At 47.8% G+C, this 17,643-nt stretch overlaps 1 protein-coding gene across 5 annotated transcripts in view; it reads left to right on the top strand.

Moving 5' to 3' along the window:
* LOC125334506 overlaps nt 1-15,331 on the top strand; it is a 28,328-nt gene extending 12,997 nt beyond the window's left edge. For 2 of the 5 annotated variants that reach the window (XR_007207154.1, XR_007207151.1), the window contains 7 exons: nt 624-791; nt 2,132-2,189; nt 4,189-4,282; nt 6,166-6,319; nt 8,348-8,619; nt 8,961-9,188; nt 15,273-15,331. Coding sequence is in view for 1 of the 5 variants with exons in the window: in XM_048321376.1 (XP_048177333.1) it covers nt 4,189-4,243 (55 nt within the window). In the remaining 4 variants the exon portion in view is untranslated. Of the gene's footprint in view, nt 1-623; nt 792-2,131; nt 2,190-4,188; nt 4,283-6,165; nt 6,452-8,347; nt 8,620-8,960; nt 9,189-9,323; nt 11,079-15,272 lie in introns of those variants that run through there. The other 3 variants (XR_007207152.1, XR_007207153.1, XM_048321376.1) reach the window with 3 other exon arrangements.
* Nucleotides 15,332-17,643: the final 2,312 nt, after the last annotated feature.

The following is a 17,643-nucleotide window of genomic DNA, read 5'->3' as shown; positions in this document are numbered from 1 at the left end:
TCACTGGCAGCTCCATCTTGCTTTTGTTTCAGCAGCTGGGGAAAGCAGCAGTGGGAAAAGAAATGCAGGAGCTTTTGGCTTGGGTTGACCATTAACAAAGCTCAGGCAAGGAAAAGGAGGCATTTTGTCTGGGTTTGCTGGGTTTGCTATTTTATGTGTTTGTTAGACCAGATTTGGAGGAGACCTTAGAGAAGGCCATCTTTCCACACTATGAACATAACATAAATGTTTGAGTTTCTGCCACACAGGGATTTGGGGAAGGGACAGTGTCTACAAGACCACGCAGAAGATGCTTTTCCTGGCTTTTCTTCACAGTAAAAAGCTTTGGGAAGGGCTTTAAATCATCTAAAATGGCAACCAACCAGACAGGGAGCCTGTTCTTTTCCCTCATACTTTCCATCAGCTTCATAACTGATTGCAGCCTCTTCCTTCAGATCATTTGGCCCCAAAACAGGTGCATGCATAGAATGTGACTGTGCTGCGTTGCTGGCTGGAAGCTGGGACCACTCTGGGATATTCAGGTGTTCCAGAAAGGTGTGAAACAGCAGAGAGACCTTTCTGCAGAGCGGGTTGAGAAGGGGGCTTGAGGAGGGGGAAAGTTTTATGATTGTTTCTTTTTGTAGCTTGACTGTTTAAGTCCTAATTCTTACTCATCTGGGTGTGGACCAAGGCTGGGGTCCTGCTGCAGGGGAAGTGCTGTGCTGAGGCTTGAGCATACGGAATGAAGCAGCAGCTTTTGCCAAAGGCTGGTGGCATCATGTCCTGAAAATATCTACTGTCCTTTTCATTCTGTAAGTTCTTCAAGTGACTTTTCTCATTTTCAACATATCCCTTGAAGGCCTGGTGTCTTTCTGTAAGGAAATTGTGACACTCAGGGACATGGTTTATTCATGAAGTTGGAATTGCTGGGTTAACGGTTGGACTCTGTGATTTTTTCCAACCTAAATGATTCTATGATTATTTTCATGGTCAATTTTTTTTCCTTTGGTCATCCTGACTTTTTTGTGCTATGCTTAATGAATGTTGTGCTATTTCACGTGGAGCATGCCTGAAAAAAGGGAAAACTCAGGGCATTTAAAAGAACAGTCATTCAGATAGTTCACATTGTTTAGTTTGCTGTTCCCTGCCCATCTGGTGTGTACCAGTGCATGCAGAATTTTATTTTTACCCAGGCATTCCTGACTGGAGGGAGGCCGGCAGGCCCTTGTTGTTGCAATTAAACCGTGTGCTACTTTCCATAACTCATTAGCCCTTTAGTTTCTGGATTAATTCAATGTGCAAATAATGTCACAAATTGAATATTAGTAGACTTCTATTGAGGATTAAGAGGCAGTAAAAGCATATCACTGTGTCTTCATTGTGCCTTGCGTGACTGTGGTTTGTCCAGCGTAGCCAGGGGTTTGTTAGCCACCCAATAGCTCACTGCCTCCTCTCCTTAGCTGGTTTGGCAGGTATAGCCCAGGAGTTAGATGAGAAAAACAACAACTGTGCATGTGAATATGGAGGTGTGACAAAGGAATCACTGCACAGTGTCCAAACTCTTTTTTCAAAGGAGAGCTTTTCCTGAGGATGGCCCCAGCTCTTGTAGAGATGCTCCCACATGCCCCCAGCAGCACTTGGTTGATAGCAGCCCATGGTCAGCTAACGGGCTGTGCTTGCTCTGAGTTAGACACTTCACCCGTGCCACTGCATGGATTTGACAATGGATTTACCACCTCCAATTATTTTCAGAAGAACAGTTGAGGTGGGATTGCTAAAACCAGCCTGAGCATCCCTATTATTGCTCAGAGACGAAGCAGAAAAAGCAGGGTTTGGAAGGATGCAATGGGGACCCCAGCACTCGCCCCCAAGGCTCTGGTTGTGGGTTTGGGACCCATGGTGGGCAGTGCCAAGCCAACACGAGCCCAAAGCTTTTAACCTCAGATGTGTTGATGGTGTCAGTGTGGGCAGGATGGCTCCATGCCATGAGAACTTTCAGGGCACTGTGGAGCAAAATGGGTGCAGCTTTCTTTTAATGCACTGAAGTGGAGGCAAATTTCAATCTAATAATGTAAAGCAGCAATAACTATTATAATTAATTTATATAAAAGACATTATAAAATTACACTTGATGCATTTAAATCCCATCCAGGAGCAGTGCTCGTTTTCCAGTTAAGCTATGGGCTGTGCTAAGGCAGACGGGGAAAGAGGTATTTCAATATGTCTTATAATTTTATATTCTTTCTAATATCTCTCATGCTAATTTCATTATGCAACACAGTCAGCACAGTGATGTAATTATTGAAAAGTAATTTTGCAATAAATGGATTTAAATGTGTTCAAGTCCATTGTAAATTCAATCTCTTGGTAAAGGTGGATTGAACAGGCAGGAAAAAGGGAGCAGGGACGTTGCTGGGTGAAAACTGAGAAGTGCTGAGCATCCCACATCGAGCATCTGCTTACACCAACTAATAACATCCACTTCAGATGGAGACCACTCTCAGAGCCAGCCTCCCTCCCTTGGAGCCCCCAAAGCTGCTCCTTGCAGAGGGCACTTCCAACCTTCATGGTGGGGGAAATTTTGGATCAGTCAAGTCTCCTCCCAGAGCAAGGCACTGCCATTTCTGGGTGTCTGTGCTGCTCTCAGCAAAGTGGGTCCTGTGTGGGTGTCTTAGTCTGGATTAAGGGCTCAGTTACTGGGCAGGGACATAAAGATATTCTTCTGCATAAGACATGGGAGATGCGATTTCTATTCCTGGCTCTGTCAGAAACTTCCTGTGCTTCCTGGGCAAGCAGTATATCATCTCTGTGCTTCCATTTCCTCATGTGCACAATAGGGATAAGGAGTGCTTCCCCAGCTCATCGGTGAAATTAATGTAACATATGTAAAGTGCATGTATATCCCCAGATGAAAGGTGCCATTGTAATAATATTCAAATTATTATGGAAAATAGATAAAGCGACCAACCCCTGCTAAATGATCGTCTAGCTTTTCACCAGATTCATGAGATCCGTGTTAAATGTGATAAGAAAACTTCAGATGTCAAGTGGTTTAGAGTCAGGCTCTGCTCATGAAATGGAGCTGGCTGTGCCTTTTAAGTGGAGGATGAGATAGCAAAGAATTTGGGGCTGGGAAAGTTGTTGCCGTGGTTAAGCTGCCCTGGTTTATTGGATACCGCCATTTATCCTGAGGGGAAGGCTGGGGGATGCATGGCCTAATGGCCAAATCAGGACCAGGAACCCTTCTGTGACACCGAAATCAAAGTGATAAAGCAGGGGCTGTTTGGTCTTTCTGACCTCAGTGACTGCATACAAATTTGGGATATCCCAGAAAGGTCATGTGTGGATGGCAGTGACAAAGGGGAGACTGGATGAATTGGCTTAGTAGGAATCCTTCATCCACAAGGATTATATTAGACCTTCACCTAGAAGTAAAGGAAAGAGCTCTGCTGTCACTTGTAGAGCAGTAGCAGATACTGCAGTGGGAGGATGTTCAGGTCTTAGCACCGAGGTGATGATACCTCTCTGATGTCCTTTGTGCATCTCCCCTTCCCCTCAGCATCACTGCAAGGTATGTTTGGGCAGGACCAAGGCTTCCAGATAAGCATCACCCATTATTCTTGGCACTAGAGGTGTATGTGAGCAGGACCGGTAGCAGGCAGACATTTGTGTGTTTCGTCTGAACAAATCTACCTCCTGGAGTTCCCTTCCATTGGGAAGGGGATGCTGGCTTGGCCTCCAGAAGAGCCATGCTGGGGATCGCTGAAAACCTGAGCTCAGGGGAGATTTGACTCCAAAAGTGCTGTGCTGGTCTCTCCTGGCACCATTGTACAGTTGCCCAGCACCAAATGCTCAATTATAGACAAAATTGAACTTACAATTTGCTTTTGGGCAATGTGTAAATTGGCCCTTCATTGATTATTAATGAAGTGCTAATTGCTCTTTGCAACCAATTTTTATGCAAATGCTATTAGTGCTATTTGCACAGTCCTGCAATTTACAGTTTTACATTTGCAATGGCCTGGTGAAAAGATGTGAAAAGATGACAGCTTGTCCTAAAAGAAAACAAGAAGGGGAGGAGGGAGGCAATTGCAAAACTTGCAAAACTTGGAGTAGCAAAATAACACAATTAGGAATGAGAAAACATAAAAAACCCCAAACCAACAAAACATGAACAAACAAACTCTCTCTCTTTATTGATTGTTACAGATTCAGCGTTGACAGGGGTTGTTCTGAATGTAACAGGATCCCATGGCAGATGTAAACCAGACTCCAGGCATTTGCTGCCTGTTTCACCGAGGAGGTCAGTGTATGAATTTGCCTGTGAAAACATTGATGCGAGGCTGCCAGCATTACCCATTCAAGAGCCGGGTGCTTTTCTTGGTGACAAATGACGTGGTGTTAGTTTGCGAATCGAGTGTGGGCAGCTGCTGAGCTGTTTTGCCACGGAGCTCCTCTCCGAGGTAACACCTCTCCCTGCGTGGGGCCGGGAGCTGAGCACTCCCCATTGTCTGCCCAGGCTGCTGGGAACCCACAGAGCTCCTGCCCTGCTCACACTGGCTGTCTTTAGACTCCCCTTTACTTCTGCATCAGAGCAACACCTTGTAGACTCTGCAAGGAGTTATGTTTTGGCTGGGTCCTACAAAATGGGAGTGTTGTAGGTCTCACTTTGCTCGTGGGCAGTGAGGGTTTCCAGTAAGGACTTGTTGGCAGCTCCAGTTTCCTTAGAGGCTCTTGGTGTTCCTCTCTTCTCTGAGGCTTCACAGGAAGCCTGTGGTGGAGTACAAAATCAGATTCATCTCCAAGCTGTTCCCTGATTGATTCACCTATATCAGACAAACTTCACAGTGAGCTTCACTGCAGGCGTTTGGGGCAGCAGAGCGGCCTCATCTGCTGCTGGGGGATGGATGTTGCTGGTGGCACAGGGTTTGCTGAGTCCCTAACAGACATGGGTTTTAGTTTGGGTAGGGGCAGGCAGTCATCATTAGGACCCAGAGGAGGAGAAAGCAAGTGAATCACTGCCCAAGTGTGTCACCCCCATTCAGATGTCATTAAGGGCATAGAATCATAGAATGGTTTGGATTGGAAGGTACTTTAAATATCATCTTGTTTCAACCCTTCTGCCATGGGCAGGGGCACCTTTCACTATCCCTGGTTGCTCCAAGCTCCATCCAACTTCACACTGAACACTTCCAGGGATGGGGCAGCCACAGCTTCATTGGGCAACGTGTGCCAGGGCCTCTCCACCCTCACAGGGAAGAATTTATTCCCCATATGTAATCTAAACCCGTCAGTGTGAACCCATTCCTCCTTGTCTCGTCACTCCCTTCCCTTGTCCGAAGCCCATCTGTGGCTCTCCTGCAGACCCCCTCTGGGTGCTGGGGGCAGCAGCAGCTGGTCCATACCCGGGTTCACGGCAGAGCATCTGATGCAAGCCAAGGTCTCTCTGCTGCCGCATTGCCACGAGCAGCTGCCCCTCGCAGGGCTTTGCCGTGGTTCTACCCAGAACCACTCCCTTTTTGCTCCCTTTCCTCGGGCAGCAGCGCAGGAATTCTGCTGCAGCCGCAGGGATCGCTGCCGGCTGCCTCGCTCTTGCCGGCAGCACAGGAGATTTCCCCGGCTTTGACTGCCGCATGCGTTGTTTCCCGGTGGGATGCTCCTGGCTGCTCCTGGCGTGGCTGCTGGTGGTGCAGGGACCCGGGGTGCTGGGGATGCTGCGGGTACGGAGGACAGCTGGAGCCAGCAGCTGCTCCCCGTGGAGCACCGTGCTGTGAGGCCTCGCACAGACACAGCGTGACACTCTTTTCCACAGCACCGTGCCTGCTGCCCGTGGGAGCCTGCCCCCACACCAGATCCCGTTCCTGACCTCGCCAGCAGCCTCAGGGGCCCCGGTGCTTTCTCAGCCCTACTCGCCCCTTGCACACCCTGCTCCGGTCCCCCTGTGCACCCTGCTCTGGCCACTCTGGCCGCCGTCCCTCCAGCCTGAGGCTGGTGCTGGGCTGGGCATCACAGAGACCTGCAGCCACCTGAGCCACCGCAGGGCTCAGCCCCAGGACTGTGTTCAGGGGATGCTTTATGGCTGCTCAGAGCCTAACAAGTGTGCCTGTGTATCATGAATGTTTTGTGGAAAGACCAGCTGGAAAATAGTTTAGAGGGGAGTAGAAACTTTGTTTTCAATCCTGGCAGAACAGTTTGGATGAGACTTGGAGTTACTGTTGGTTTCCCTTGGTTTTGGGGGATATAATCTGCTTTTTCACGGTGGATGTCCTAGTCTGAGTGAGGATCCAGATGTGACAGCTGAGGCTCCAGAAGATGGGAATGCAACCAAACCAATCCAGAGGTAAGAGACACCCAGCCGCCTTCCCCCAGAAAATCCCTGTTTGATGCCTGGGTTAAAATATGCATTGTGCCCAGGAAAGAGCTTTTTCAGCCTAGAAAAACCCAAGGAGCTGAACTTGGCCTTGACCCGAGATGGCTGGTGACACTGGACAGGTCTCCTGGTACTTTCAGGTGTGTGCAACAACACTCACAGCCCGCCAGGAGCAATGCCCCAGGGGCAAACAGCCTGCAGGCAGCCCAGCAGGAACCCCAAAAGACAGGGACCAGCACCACTCTCCCTATCCAGGAGAAAGAGGACTGCAGCTTCAATTTAAATAATTGTTGCCAGGCTTTCAGCAGTGACTCTTTGGTCTCTGAGACAGGATCCCTTGTTAGCAGGGCACTATCTGGGGACACCCCCTGCCCCGTGTTGCCAAGGCACCTTGACCAGAGGGACTCTCTGCGCCTCCTTCTGCTCCTCCCTCTCGCCTTTTGTTTTCCAAAGCAGCCCTGGCTCAGCAGAGCATCTCATCTCTGTGGGCACAGACACATGCACAAGGCTGACTGCACCCCAAAAGAACTCTGCTCTGTCATGGACGCTCGGGTCTTTGCTCTTTGTTTAGGCAGAGATGGGGGAGAGACTATTTTGCTGGACCACTGAGCATCTTGTGGGCCAGTCCATTCAGCTTTGTGACCAGGATGCCATCTGCACCTGGGGTCCCAGCTTGGCAGATCAGTGTTGGGCTTCTCTAGGCCAGGTGGGCACCTTGAGGAAGGGCACACATGGGATGGTGAGATAGGAAGAGAATAAACTTGTTTAAGCTGTTTTAACTTTCAGATTCCCTCCAGGATTAAATCATGCTTTCCTTTTCAGTATTTTCTTCTGTTTTCTTTCCAACATCTGGTTTGGAAGGCTGTTCTACCGATGAAATAGGAACAAAGTTGTGTTTTCCCCCACTCCTTGGCAGGGACTGCCTGCCATCAGCAGTGGCAGTGTGGGCTGGGCTTGTTCAGCTCATCCTTAGTCTCCAGGCAGCACAGGGAGGTTCAGAAGATGGAGGAGGAAACCTCTTCTTCCATATGAGAACACTTCTCTGCAGGATTTTCTTGTCCATAAAAAAGTCCCTGCTCCACACGGCAAATAAAACCCAAGAAGAAATCTTGGACCTTATTTTTTGTGACCAGCGCCCTGGCAGGACCTCATTTCAAATCCCCCAAATTTGAGGAATATGTATTTTAAATACGATGCTATGAAAAAAATGTAGTAAATATTTAATTTTATTTTTATTAAATACTAAATTGATGATGGCTGACACTTTATTAAAGTGTCAGAGTGAGTGTTTCTACATTCTAATTACTTATTCTAACAAGGAGGCAGCCTCGTCAGGAGCTGTGCGTGCTGGCGTGTGCAGGCGAGGGGCGCTCCTGGTAACTAACACCTATTAAACTATCATTTGCACCTAGAGGCATCTCATTAATATCTCAACTGGTGAGACTGCACTGCCAGTGCCTACCTGACCCAGGGTGTTGACAGGAGAAATGGCTCCGGGAGGCCTTTCCTCGCTCCAGGCTTTCCTGTACAAATAATTCCTATAAAATTAATAAGGACTATTCCACTTAATTGAATTTCTGATAAACGAAGATTCTTCCAGGCGCCTGTTAAAAGCATCCAAGAGATGCAGGAAGGGTGCTGCCCCTCATTCTGGGGCCAGCTTTGTTCCTTCCCTCTCTCCCATTCTTGCTTCCTTTGTCTCTCCAAGCCTCTTCCACCCCATTCATCTCTCCTGCTGCTTCCTCCTTGTCTCTCTATTCCTTCCTTTCCTGATCATGTCTTCTCTTTTCTGCAGCAGTTTCCTTTCTGATCTCCCACTTGACTACCTTCCACTTCCCTGGCTCTGTCTGGATCCACCTTTATGGCTACCCTTCTCACAGACTCATTTTCCTTCTGGAGCCTTCCTCTTGTTTCCTCTCTTCTCCTTCCATCTTTATTTCCCTTTCATCCATCTTCCATCTGGCTCTTCATCTCAGCAATATGACCCATTTCTCTCAGGTTTCCTTCCAGGCCCTGAAAAGGTTTTCTCAGAGGAATCTCCTCACTGACATCTGTTGGATGAGGTTGTGGAATTTCATCTTCAGAGCCATCCAGTTATCAAGAAGATATGTCCTGCCCCAAAGTGAAGTTTGTCCCCTTCAAAAACTGATGGAACATGCATTCATCCCACCTTCCCCATGGATGGAGACATACCTGTGTGTGGAGATGGGATTGTCCTCAAGCCAGAGTTTATATGACCATCACTTGGATGCCAAATCATTACAAGAGAGGTAATGGGCCTCTAGGAGGGACACATTGGAGTTTCAGGGCTTTTTGTTGCCTTGTCACTCTTATCTTGTGCAGCTGCATTACTGGCATTTGGGTTTGGTCACCAGCTGTTGAGGTTGGCTTTTGTCATTCCTTTAATAAATATAAAAATAACCACTAAAAGATTATATTATATTTTTATTCTATTCCCATTAGAAAAACAAACTAGAAACTAGACTTAGTATTACAAACACCAACTCGAGATTCAAAGCAAGTAACTTAAAAATAAATAAATACATAATGTAAAAAATATCATTAAATAACACATGAATAACAAGTAATGGGATTTTAATCTTCTTGCTAGGAGAGGCTACTTCTTCAGCACTAAAGGTGACTCACAAGCAGCATAATTCTGGGAAAGTTAAAAGTGGTAATTCGACAAGACTCAAGGATTGTGTGGGACTCAAAGGGATAAAACAGCCTTGCAGGGGCTCTCCTTCCTCTGTCTCCTAGTGATGAACAAAACTGGAAAGCCAGAACAGTTCAGAGCTGCTGAAAAATAAAAGATGATCACGTCTTCATGAACACCCAAGTAGGATGGAAATCTCTGCCCCGTGAGGGCGTGATGCTGAAAGCTGAACAGAGTTCAAAAGGAGGTTCAGCTTTTTTATGGATAGCTATATCTAGACTTGCATGAAGAAATTACTATTATTATTATTGTTACTAGTGGTGGTGGTGGTCTGGAGAGCATCTCTGTGTGCCTGTACCAGGACTCCGTGAACCAGCGAAGTTCATTACTCTCTAAACAGGGTTTCTTCCACCAACTTCTGCTGCCTCCAGTGGCGGAGCTGAGACGAACCCTGAGACCTCTGGCGCACCTGGAAATGGGACTGTTGTAATCAGAACTTGCACTCCAGTTTCGTGTTTCTGTTCACATACTTCTGTGGAGACATCCAGAATAGAGATGAAGATGAGAAAGGAAGAGGATAAGTCAGGGAAGGAAAAGATTGGGTTTATGGTGGTCATGGGAAAGCCAGAAGGGAGGAAGGAGAATATCTGAAAGAAAGGAGAAACAGGTGGAGAAGGAAAAGAATTAATTTCGACAGGCAGTAAGAGGATGACAGGGGCCAATTCCAGCAGATGAGAACCTCCCACTGAAACCCAAAAGTATTTACTTGGGTCAAGTCTTTTACAATGTCTCAAACAAAGCAGAAAAGTTGATTCTTTTGATTAGAGTAACTTGGCGTTTGGTACTGGGCCAGTGGGTGAGCTAAGAAAGCTGAAACAGGCAAACAGGAGCTGGGGAGAAGGGTGCAGGAAATAAAAATTTTATGTAAGCAAAGAGTGTAGAGAGCACTTGGAGGGACTGATCAAACTATGTGTGTAGGATGGGTTAATGTCTTAATCTGAAGGAGGTGACAACCCAAAGTAGTGAAGGCTTGAAGAGGAGGTAGCTAACGTTGCGTTTGCTGTGAAGAGAGGACGGGCAGACATGGCAGGGGCTGTGCTGCCTTCCCCGCCTCGCAGCTGGCCATTGCTATGGGTGTAATTTAAGGCAGAACTTGGCCTTTCTTACATATTTCACTTACTCCCTTGATTTTAATTGACTCTGTTATGGGCATTTCAAGAGTTTCATGAGCCTGTGGTGCCTGGTTTCCCAGGTCAGAGGGAGGGGAGCGCTGTTCCTCTGCCAGAGGGGAAGGGAGTGCTGTGCAGAAGCTTTGGGATGGAGAGAGGGCTGTGGGTCGGTGTTGAACATGGGTGCCCCTTGTAATATTTCTATAGTGGCTTTGCCTCTTTTTCCCTCCACCATCCCTCTTTCCTCTCCCTGCTTAGGGAGTCTATTTGTTTATACTCATGGCTTTTGCAGGAGCACATTTAGTTCTGACACCATCTCAGCCAGGAGGCCAGTGGGGGATTCCATGTGTCCCTTGGCCAGAGGGCTGGGTTTGGGGTGGCTCAGGGTGCTGGGTCTCCCTGTCCCCATCGTGCAGGCGGGGTCCCCAGGGCTGGCACACGTGGTTTGGGCAGCAGCAGCACTGCAGCAGGGCAGGAGAGGGTGAAGGACAGAGGTGCCATGCCCCAGGGGTGGGCAGCCAGGTGTGTGCCCCACTCGTTCCGTGGCAGTGGATGGGGCAGGCTGCTCGGAGGTACAGCTGCCCGGCCTCAGATCAGTGTTTATTTTCCAGGCTGAAAGGAAGCTTGTGATCCCAAAGCCCTCTGTGTTTAGCCAGACCTCTCATTCACTTGCAGAGGAAACCCATGTCAGCCGCTCCCCTTTGTCTCTCCCCTGAGCTATTGCTTTGAATCTGAAAGGATTGGGTGCAGATTTCAAGGGATGTTCAGACAAAGGCTGTTTGAACAGCACTTGTGTAAATAATCCATGAAAAACTCTTTGAATAACGTCAATGAAATTTTCTCTGAATTTGCTATTCTTTTTCTCCAGCGGCAGAAAGAAGTGGAAGTCAGGAACGGGAGGAGAGTCGGAGGAAGGGAGGGAGAGGGGGAGGAAAGGGGTGGGAGAAGCAGTGACACTTTTTTCTCTCTCTGCCAACTTCTCTCAATGCCAAGAAGTAGCCTGGCTTAGAAAAAAAAAACCCCAAAAACAAACCTCTTTGTTATTTTCACAGCTTTAAGAATAATCCCATACGGGACCTCCGTGTCCTCAAACTTCTCCGTACATTAAATGTAAGGGGACACCCTCGCATTTCGCACAGCAAGGGTAATGTCGACCCAGCTAATTATTAGCCGTGTGGTTTAATGTTCACTTGCTGTACATATGTACGAAACAATTCCCCTTCAGCATGTCGTTTAGTTTGCATTAAAATGGAGATAATTGTTTCGATGCCAAATGTTCCCGTCCCGCCTCCCCCATCCCTCTTCATACAGTTTATACAAATTACAGCCTCAAACAAGAAGGACAAAAAGTCTTTGATTTGATTCCTTTTGAAGATATCCAGATTGAATCCTGTGCTGTGCTTGGGGACACCTCAGCCCGGGCTGGCCGAGGAGGGGGACAGGGGGGAACTCCGGTGTCTCCCCTGGAGCGACACGGGATGGGTGCGGGAGGCTGCGCCCGCACCGGGAAGGGGCTGCGGGGCTCTCGGCTTCTTCGGGAGCCGGTTCAGTGGATGTCCAGGAGATGGAGCAGTGCTTCTGTGGCCTCTGCCGCCGGTGCCCCTAACGAGCCAGTCTGTCTGAACTCGGAATGAATTTTGTTCCCTTTTCATCACTCCCTGATGTCCAGCTGCTCCTGTCAACACCTTCTTATAGCATGTAATTCATCGCTCAGAGTGACAGCTGGGGCCGTGGGGCTGGGACCAGCTCCTCCTGCCATCGGCTGCACCCAGAGAGAGTCCCTGGCCAGAGCAGGGGCTTCCCTCTCCCCCTCCCCGCACCTGGGGCTCACAACTCTCCAAAGGATTCCCCAGACAAACCCAGCGGCAGCTCGGCTCGCCCTGTCCCCCTCCTGCTCTCACTGGGGAACCTCTGCTGGGGGTTTTGTGGGGAGCATCTCCCTTCCAGACCCAGTCCCCAGGAGGTGCTGCGGGGCTGGGGGAGGCTGGTGAGAAGGGAACAAGGCACTGCTGCCAGGAGGGAGGATGGCCGTGGCTATGCCGGCAGCTCCTGCAGGATGCAACAACACCTGAGCAGCGACCAACCAGTCCTTTTATTCCTGACGTTTGGTTTATTTTGACTGCAGGTCAAAGCAGGAGCAACCTTGTCCCCAGATTTATGGGTTTGCACCCAAATAATGAATAGTGACTGTCGCCCCTTGCATCCCCAAGGCACATCTAACAGGGAGATGCTTTGCTAATGCCACCGTGCACAAAAATGTGCAGCTTCCTTTTGTACCAATCCCCAACCCAAATGCCCTCTTCCCTTCAGTCTATCCATCAGCTTCTAATAATTATTCTTTAACTCAGCACTTCTGCCTTCAATTCTTCCCCCATACCTTCCTGCTTTCCCATAATTTATTCTATATTTCACCCATTTCTTGTCCTCATTTATAATTCTTCTTTATTTTATTACTTTGCATAATTTCCTTTTAGGATTTGTCATAAAATAAATTCTGCCACCTCTGTCTTCTCATTTCTGCTCTCAAGTGTCAGTGAGTTCTCTCCTGAAGCCGTTTCCAATGACTCCCAAACCCCTGTGCTGGAGCTACCCCAATCTTGGAGGATCTGGGAGGTCTTTCCAAATGAATCAGAGCCCTGAGTGACATCTGGAAAGAAGACCCTGTGTGTAAATCCAGGGAGAATCTCCAGCCAGGTTCTTTTCCTGTGGTGAAATGCTGACATGGGCAGAATCATCATCTCACGATTGACCAAATCTGAGCTAAAAATACTGATGACTGAGAGAATGAGGAAGCTGAAGAGAAAAACCACTGACATGTTGATGTCCAATCTGTCCTGGAAGGCAGCAAAGCACATAGGGAAACTGAGGCACAGAGCTCTAATCCACATCCTTCAGTGCATGAGATGCTTGGCTCTCTTTGAATCCCAAAGACAGAGACATCTGACATTTTTGAGAGTTTGTGTCTGATTCACCTGTTCAAGGTCACACAGGATACTTTTAGGATAGTGATAAAGAAAACAGAATGCAAATTTTCTGTGCTTCATCTCAGAATCTGAATCTTTTAGCTCAAATGTGGCCCAGCATGAGGAAGAGCAGAGGATTTGGATGAGCTGCTCTACATTTCAGTGTGCTCCATCTCCATGAAAAATAGAAACTATTCATGTGTAGTTGGAGTCCAAATGCTGTTGTCTACTGGAGAAGAAGGTGGACCAACCACATCCATTGAGCAGCTCCAGAGCTACGAATTTCCAGTTACCTCCACAGAGTGGAAATTTGGAATTTGCTCAACAACTTCTATGCAGGGTGAAGGATTTGGGTAAACTATGGGAATACTGATTGATGAATGGTCCTTGCTGCCCAGATACAGGGAGATGCCAGAACAATAGCTTGTGATGAGGCTCTCTTGCCCTTGGAAATTCCTTTTCAAGAGGTGAGCACCCAGGAAGGACCATTTCTATGAAAGGCAGTAGAGCCTTAATGCACACATGAGATCTGCAAGGGGAGGAGGTTGCATTCAACAGAGGTAAGAAACAATCAACCCCCAACCCTGGTAATGTGGGCCCCTCCTCGAAAGCTCCTTTTTCCCTGCAGATACAAAGAGCTCCCTTCCCAGCACAGTCTTGCAGCAAAGTTCAGGGCCATTCCTGGAGGTGGCAATGCAGGAATCTGTGGTTCACTTCATTTTCTAGAGGGTCCTGATAAGAGATTATCGAAACAAATGAAAGGACTTGCTCTGTGCCCAAAATCTGTAGCAGTTCCTCCACTGCAGGCATCCTACCTGCCTTGAAAACTCCCAAGTTGTGGCATCATGCGCTAAGGTTCATGAACCCTTTTGAAGGCTCTTTTTGAATGAGCCCAGACCCAAAGATGGCTTTGTGTGCGAGAACCACGTGGTGTCATTTGCCGTCCCCTTGATTTTTAAGATTCTTGGATCTGAAGCTCAAAGTAAAACACACAAGAACAAAACCTCAGAGGAACAAGATAAAAAACATCCTCCTGGTTCTCTGTGCTGGATGAAAACCTCCAGCTTCATCTTCCTAACGCGTTTTGTTTTGTTTGGGTTTTTTTTTTTCCCCTAGTATGGAGAAATCCCTGTGTGGTTTGGGTTTGCGAGAAGGATTTTCCCTTCATGCGCTGCCACAACCACTGAGATCAGCTGAGGCACTCGAGTGAACGGATCCTGGATGTAATTGTCTGAGGGCTGGTGCCAGGTTTTTCAGAGGAGGGACCGACTGGCTGTGTTTCAGTTCCACCTCTGCCTTGACAGAGCCTGTCTCCTTTAATCATTAGAGTTCAGTGCACGGCTCTCGCCTGGCACAAGTTGGAATCTCATTTGTTTTGGAGGGAGATTGCTTCTTTTGTTAGTTTAGGTCTTTTGGTTCCAGTTGTGTAAACTGGGACAAGCTGATCCCATTGGCTCTGAGGAGCTGACAGCCAGGGGAAGGCTGGTCTGCCATTCAGTTTTGGGGTTTGGTTTTAAATCTTTAATATGTTCTGGTTTCTGTAATGAGGCACGTTGTACGAACCACGAGCTGTATGAGTGTGTGTTTTTCCCAAACTCAGGGCAGTCAACACAAATTTGGCGCCATAAACTGAGTTTCCTGAGCAAATTGAGTTCTGAATTTATTCAAATGGAAGTGAATGTTGCATTATTACAGCCCTGAAAAACTCTAGTTAATTTATGGTAGTATAAAATCCATTTTTTAAATGACAGTGACACTGCCAAAATCTTTGCAGATGCAGAAACAGCTTCACAGGAGAATTTCAATCTAACATCAACAGGAGATTTGGAAGATGAACTGTGCAAGGATCTCCTTCCTCCAAAGATGCTGCTTTGTTTTGCTTTTTAGCATTTGGTTTGCCTCTAATATTGTCTGGTTTATGATGTTTTAATTATTGCTGTTTATTTATTATAATCATATTTTAATTGTTTGTGTAGTGCCTTGAGTGCCTTGGCAGGGGGGCGTGTTATAAATTAAATTATTATTAAAATGTTATTATTATGTGTACCTACTCCAAACTAAGCTAGAGCAGGGAACACACTCAACTGCCTGGAATTAATTTCTCCCTTCTCTTTTCCTTTGTCTCTACTCTGCAGCATCGTTCAAAGGGTTGGAGACAGAAAAGGATCTTCCACTGACTTCTCCTGGGGCAAGGCAAGTGAGGGGAGCTTTGCTCTGGGCTCCCTTGGGAACCCTGTGCTGGCTCCCTTGGGTCCCAGAGATGAAATTAGGGGAAAAGTGTGCTCTGTGAGTAAGGCAGAGGTTGGAGTTATTTTTTAAGGGGGCTGGTTGATGTTCACTGCAGTACAACTGCATTTCCCTGTTCTTCAATTAAAAGGGAGAGTGTCACGTGTGCTTGTGGTGTGCTTGGAGGGCTTGGCCCTGTCTGAATCCCACTTTCCATCTCCTGACCTTTCTGGTTTGCTGCAGACATCACTGTGGGTCCCAGCAGGGTCCCTGGCAGCCCAGAGAAACCCCACCTGGGGAGCCCACAGCTCTTGAAATCACAGCCAAGGTTTCAGCCTCTGGCCCCGCTCCTGGTGCACGGGGTTGATGCTGTGGCTCCTCCACTTCTGCTTTGGCCTCTTCGGAGTTCCCATGGGCTGTGAGGCAGAGACCAGTGCCCATCTCAAGACCAAAACACCCTCACCCCCAGCTCATCCCAAGACCAAATAGGACGACTAGGAAAAACCTGAAGAAGAGACACATTCTCTTAATTTCGTTTTCACTTATCTCCCCCCAGGTTTTCTCAGACCCCTCTGTCCCAACACAGGCTGGCTGTTGGTGTTGCAGCATGAGCACAGCTAACCCTCCCCTGGAACAACCACGTCCTGTGGGATTGGGATCCAGCTTGAAGGTCACCAGGCCCTCAGACCAACAGATGTCATCACGACTCTTTGCCCAGCATGGAAGAGGATTTCCCCCCCTCCTTCAGACCTCCTCATCACTTGTTCAGAGCTTCAGGTATGAATTATTTGGGTTCTCTGTGGATAATCATCTGCTGCAGGGATGCTGGAGGTACTCGGGTGCTATGGTGGTGGGAGCCCCACAAGTACCACTGATGGATTAGTGATAACATGAAGGGTTTTCTTACATTAGCCATCAGTTTGCTAATGAATGTTAAGAGAGAGTTGTCATAAGAGCATCTCTGCACTTTGGCGCTGGTGGCAAACTTCACACCTTCAGCTCTCCTAATAAGACAGTATTTCATCCTGCTCAAATGCTTATTATAGCTGGCCTGATAGGTACTGTAAGATCTCATTATTTATCTATATGCTTTATTTTGGATAGATAATAGAAAAAAAAATTGTCTAGAAGGGCAGCAATTTATTCCTACCATTTAGGAACAAAACTGTGATTTTAACTTATTCCAGTCTGTGGACTCCTGAATGGAGGTTTCCAGTGGAAGTACAGATCTCTTTGTTTCGTGGCCTGTTGAGGACCTCAGTTCACAACCTGGGGCTAGACTGGAGGCCACGAGGACAGGAGAGGGAATTGGGTTTGGTGTTTCTGTAGGATTCCCAATGCCTCAATAAGCCCACAGGGTTTCACTAACTGCTGCCCCATGGTGGAACCAGAGAGGGTCAGCAAAAATAGCTGTTCCTGCAGACACTTGGTGTCAGCCTGAAGAGAAGCCATCTTTTCTGTCTCCTCTGTTCCTTCTGTTTAACCAGAGCCACATGCCAGGCACCTTCTCTTTCCCCGAGATGCATCCATTTATCGCTCCTGCTTTGGACACTGCAGTTCATCCTCTGCTTTTCCCACCCCTCTCTGGCACATCCCCAGGGATCTCCAGATGGGGCTCAGCTGCTGCCCTTCTCCATATGCACAGCCTCTTCCTCAGGCCCTTTCTGCCTGGCTGTGATGGGAAGGGAGCTGCAATTCCCTGTGCTGCCCCATCCTCCAGCAAAGCCGTGGTAATCCTGCATCCAGGGGCCGTTTAGTCCTGTCTGCCTGGTTTGTGGCTCTGCCACTGAAGGGTCCTAATTTGGTGTCAAGTTGAGAGAGGACCAGAAGGCAGGGCAGGGCTCCCGAGGGCTGGGGTCTGCTCCTGATTTTACAACCATGCAAAGTGTGAGCTTGGGAAAGGGTATTAGTTAAAACCAAGCACCCACCGGCCCTGTTGTTGCTCTACATCTGCTTTCCTCCTCCCGATATCCTGGCTTAAGGTTTCCATTTTATTGTGTTTGTTGATGATCATTAAAAAACTGAAGCTATTTTGGAGTAAAGACTTCGAGCTCCTCTGGCTTTCTGAGACTGTAATAGAGCAAGTAACTCTTTGCTCGTAAAAAAACCCATCTTTAGGCCCTCTGTACCTGTGTTACTTCTGCCTGAGCTTCTGATAATGGAGTAACATGTCCCAAATCTCACTCTTCTCAGGAAAACTTTGGTTGTGTTACCAAAAGCAGATACCAGAATGGCTGTTTTCTTTACTTCTTCCTCTAAGGAGCTTACACAAGAAATCTC

This window comes from Corvus hawaiiensis, chromosome 16, assembly GCF_020740725.1.
Source record: "Corvus hawaiiensis isolate bCorHaw1 chromosome 16, bCorHaw1.pri.cur, whole genome shotgun sequence".
NCBI classification, from domain to species: Eukaryota; Metazoa; Chordata; class Aves; order Passeriformes; family Corvidae; genus Corvus; species Corvus hawaiiensis.
Note: the sequence above shows the minus strand (reverse complement) of the source record. Positions and strands in the feature narration are given on the sequence as shown.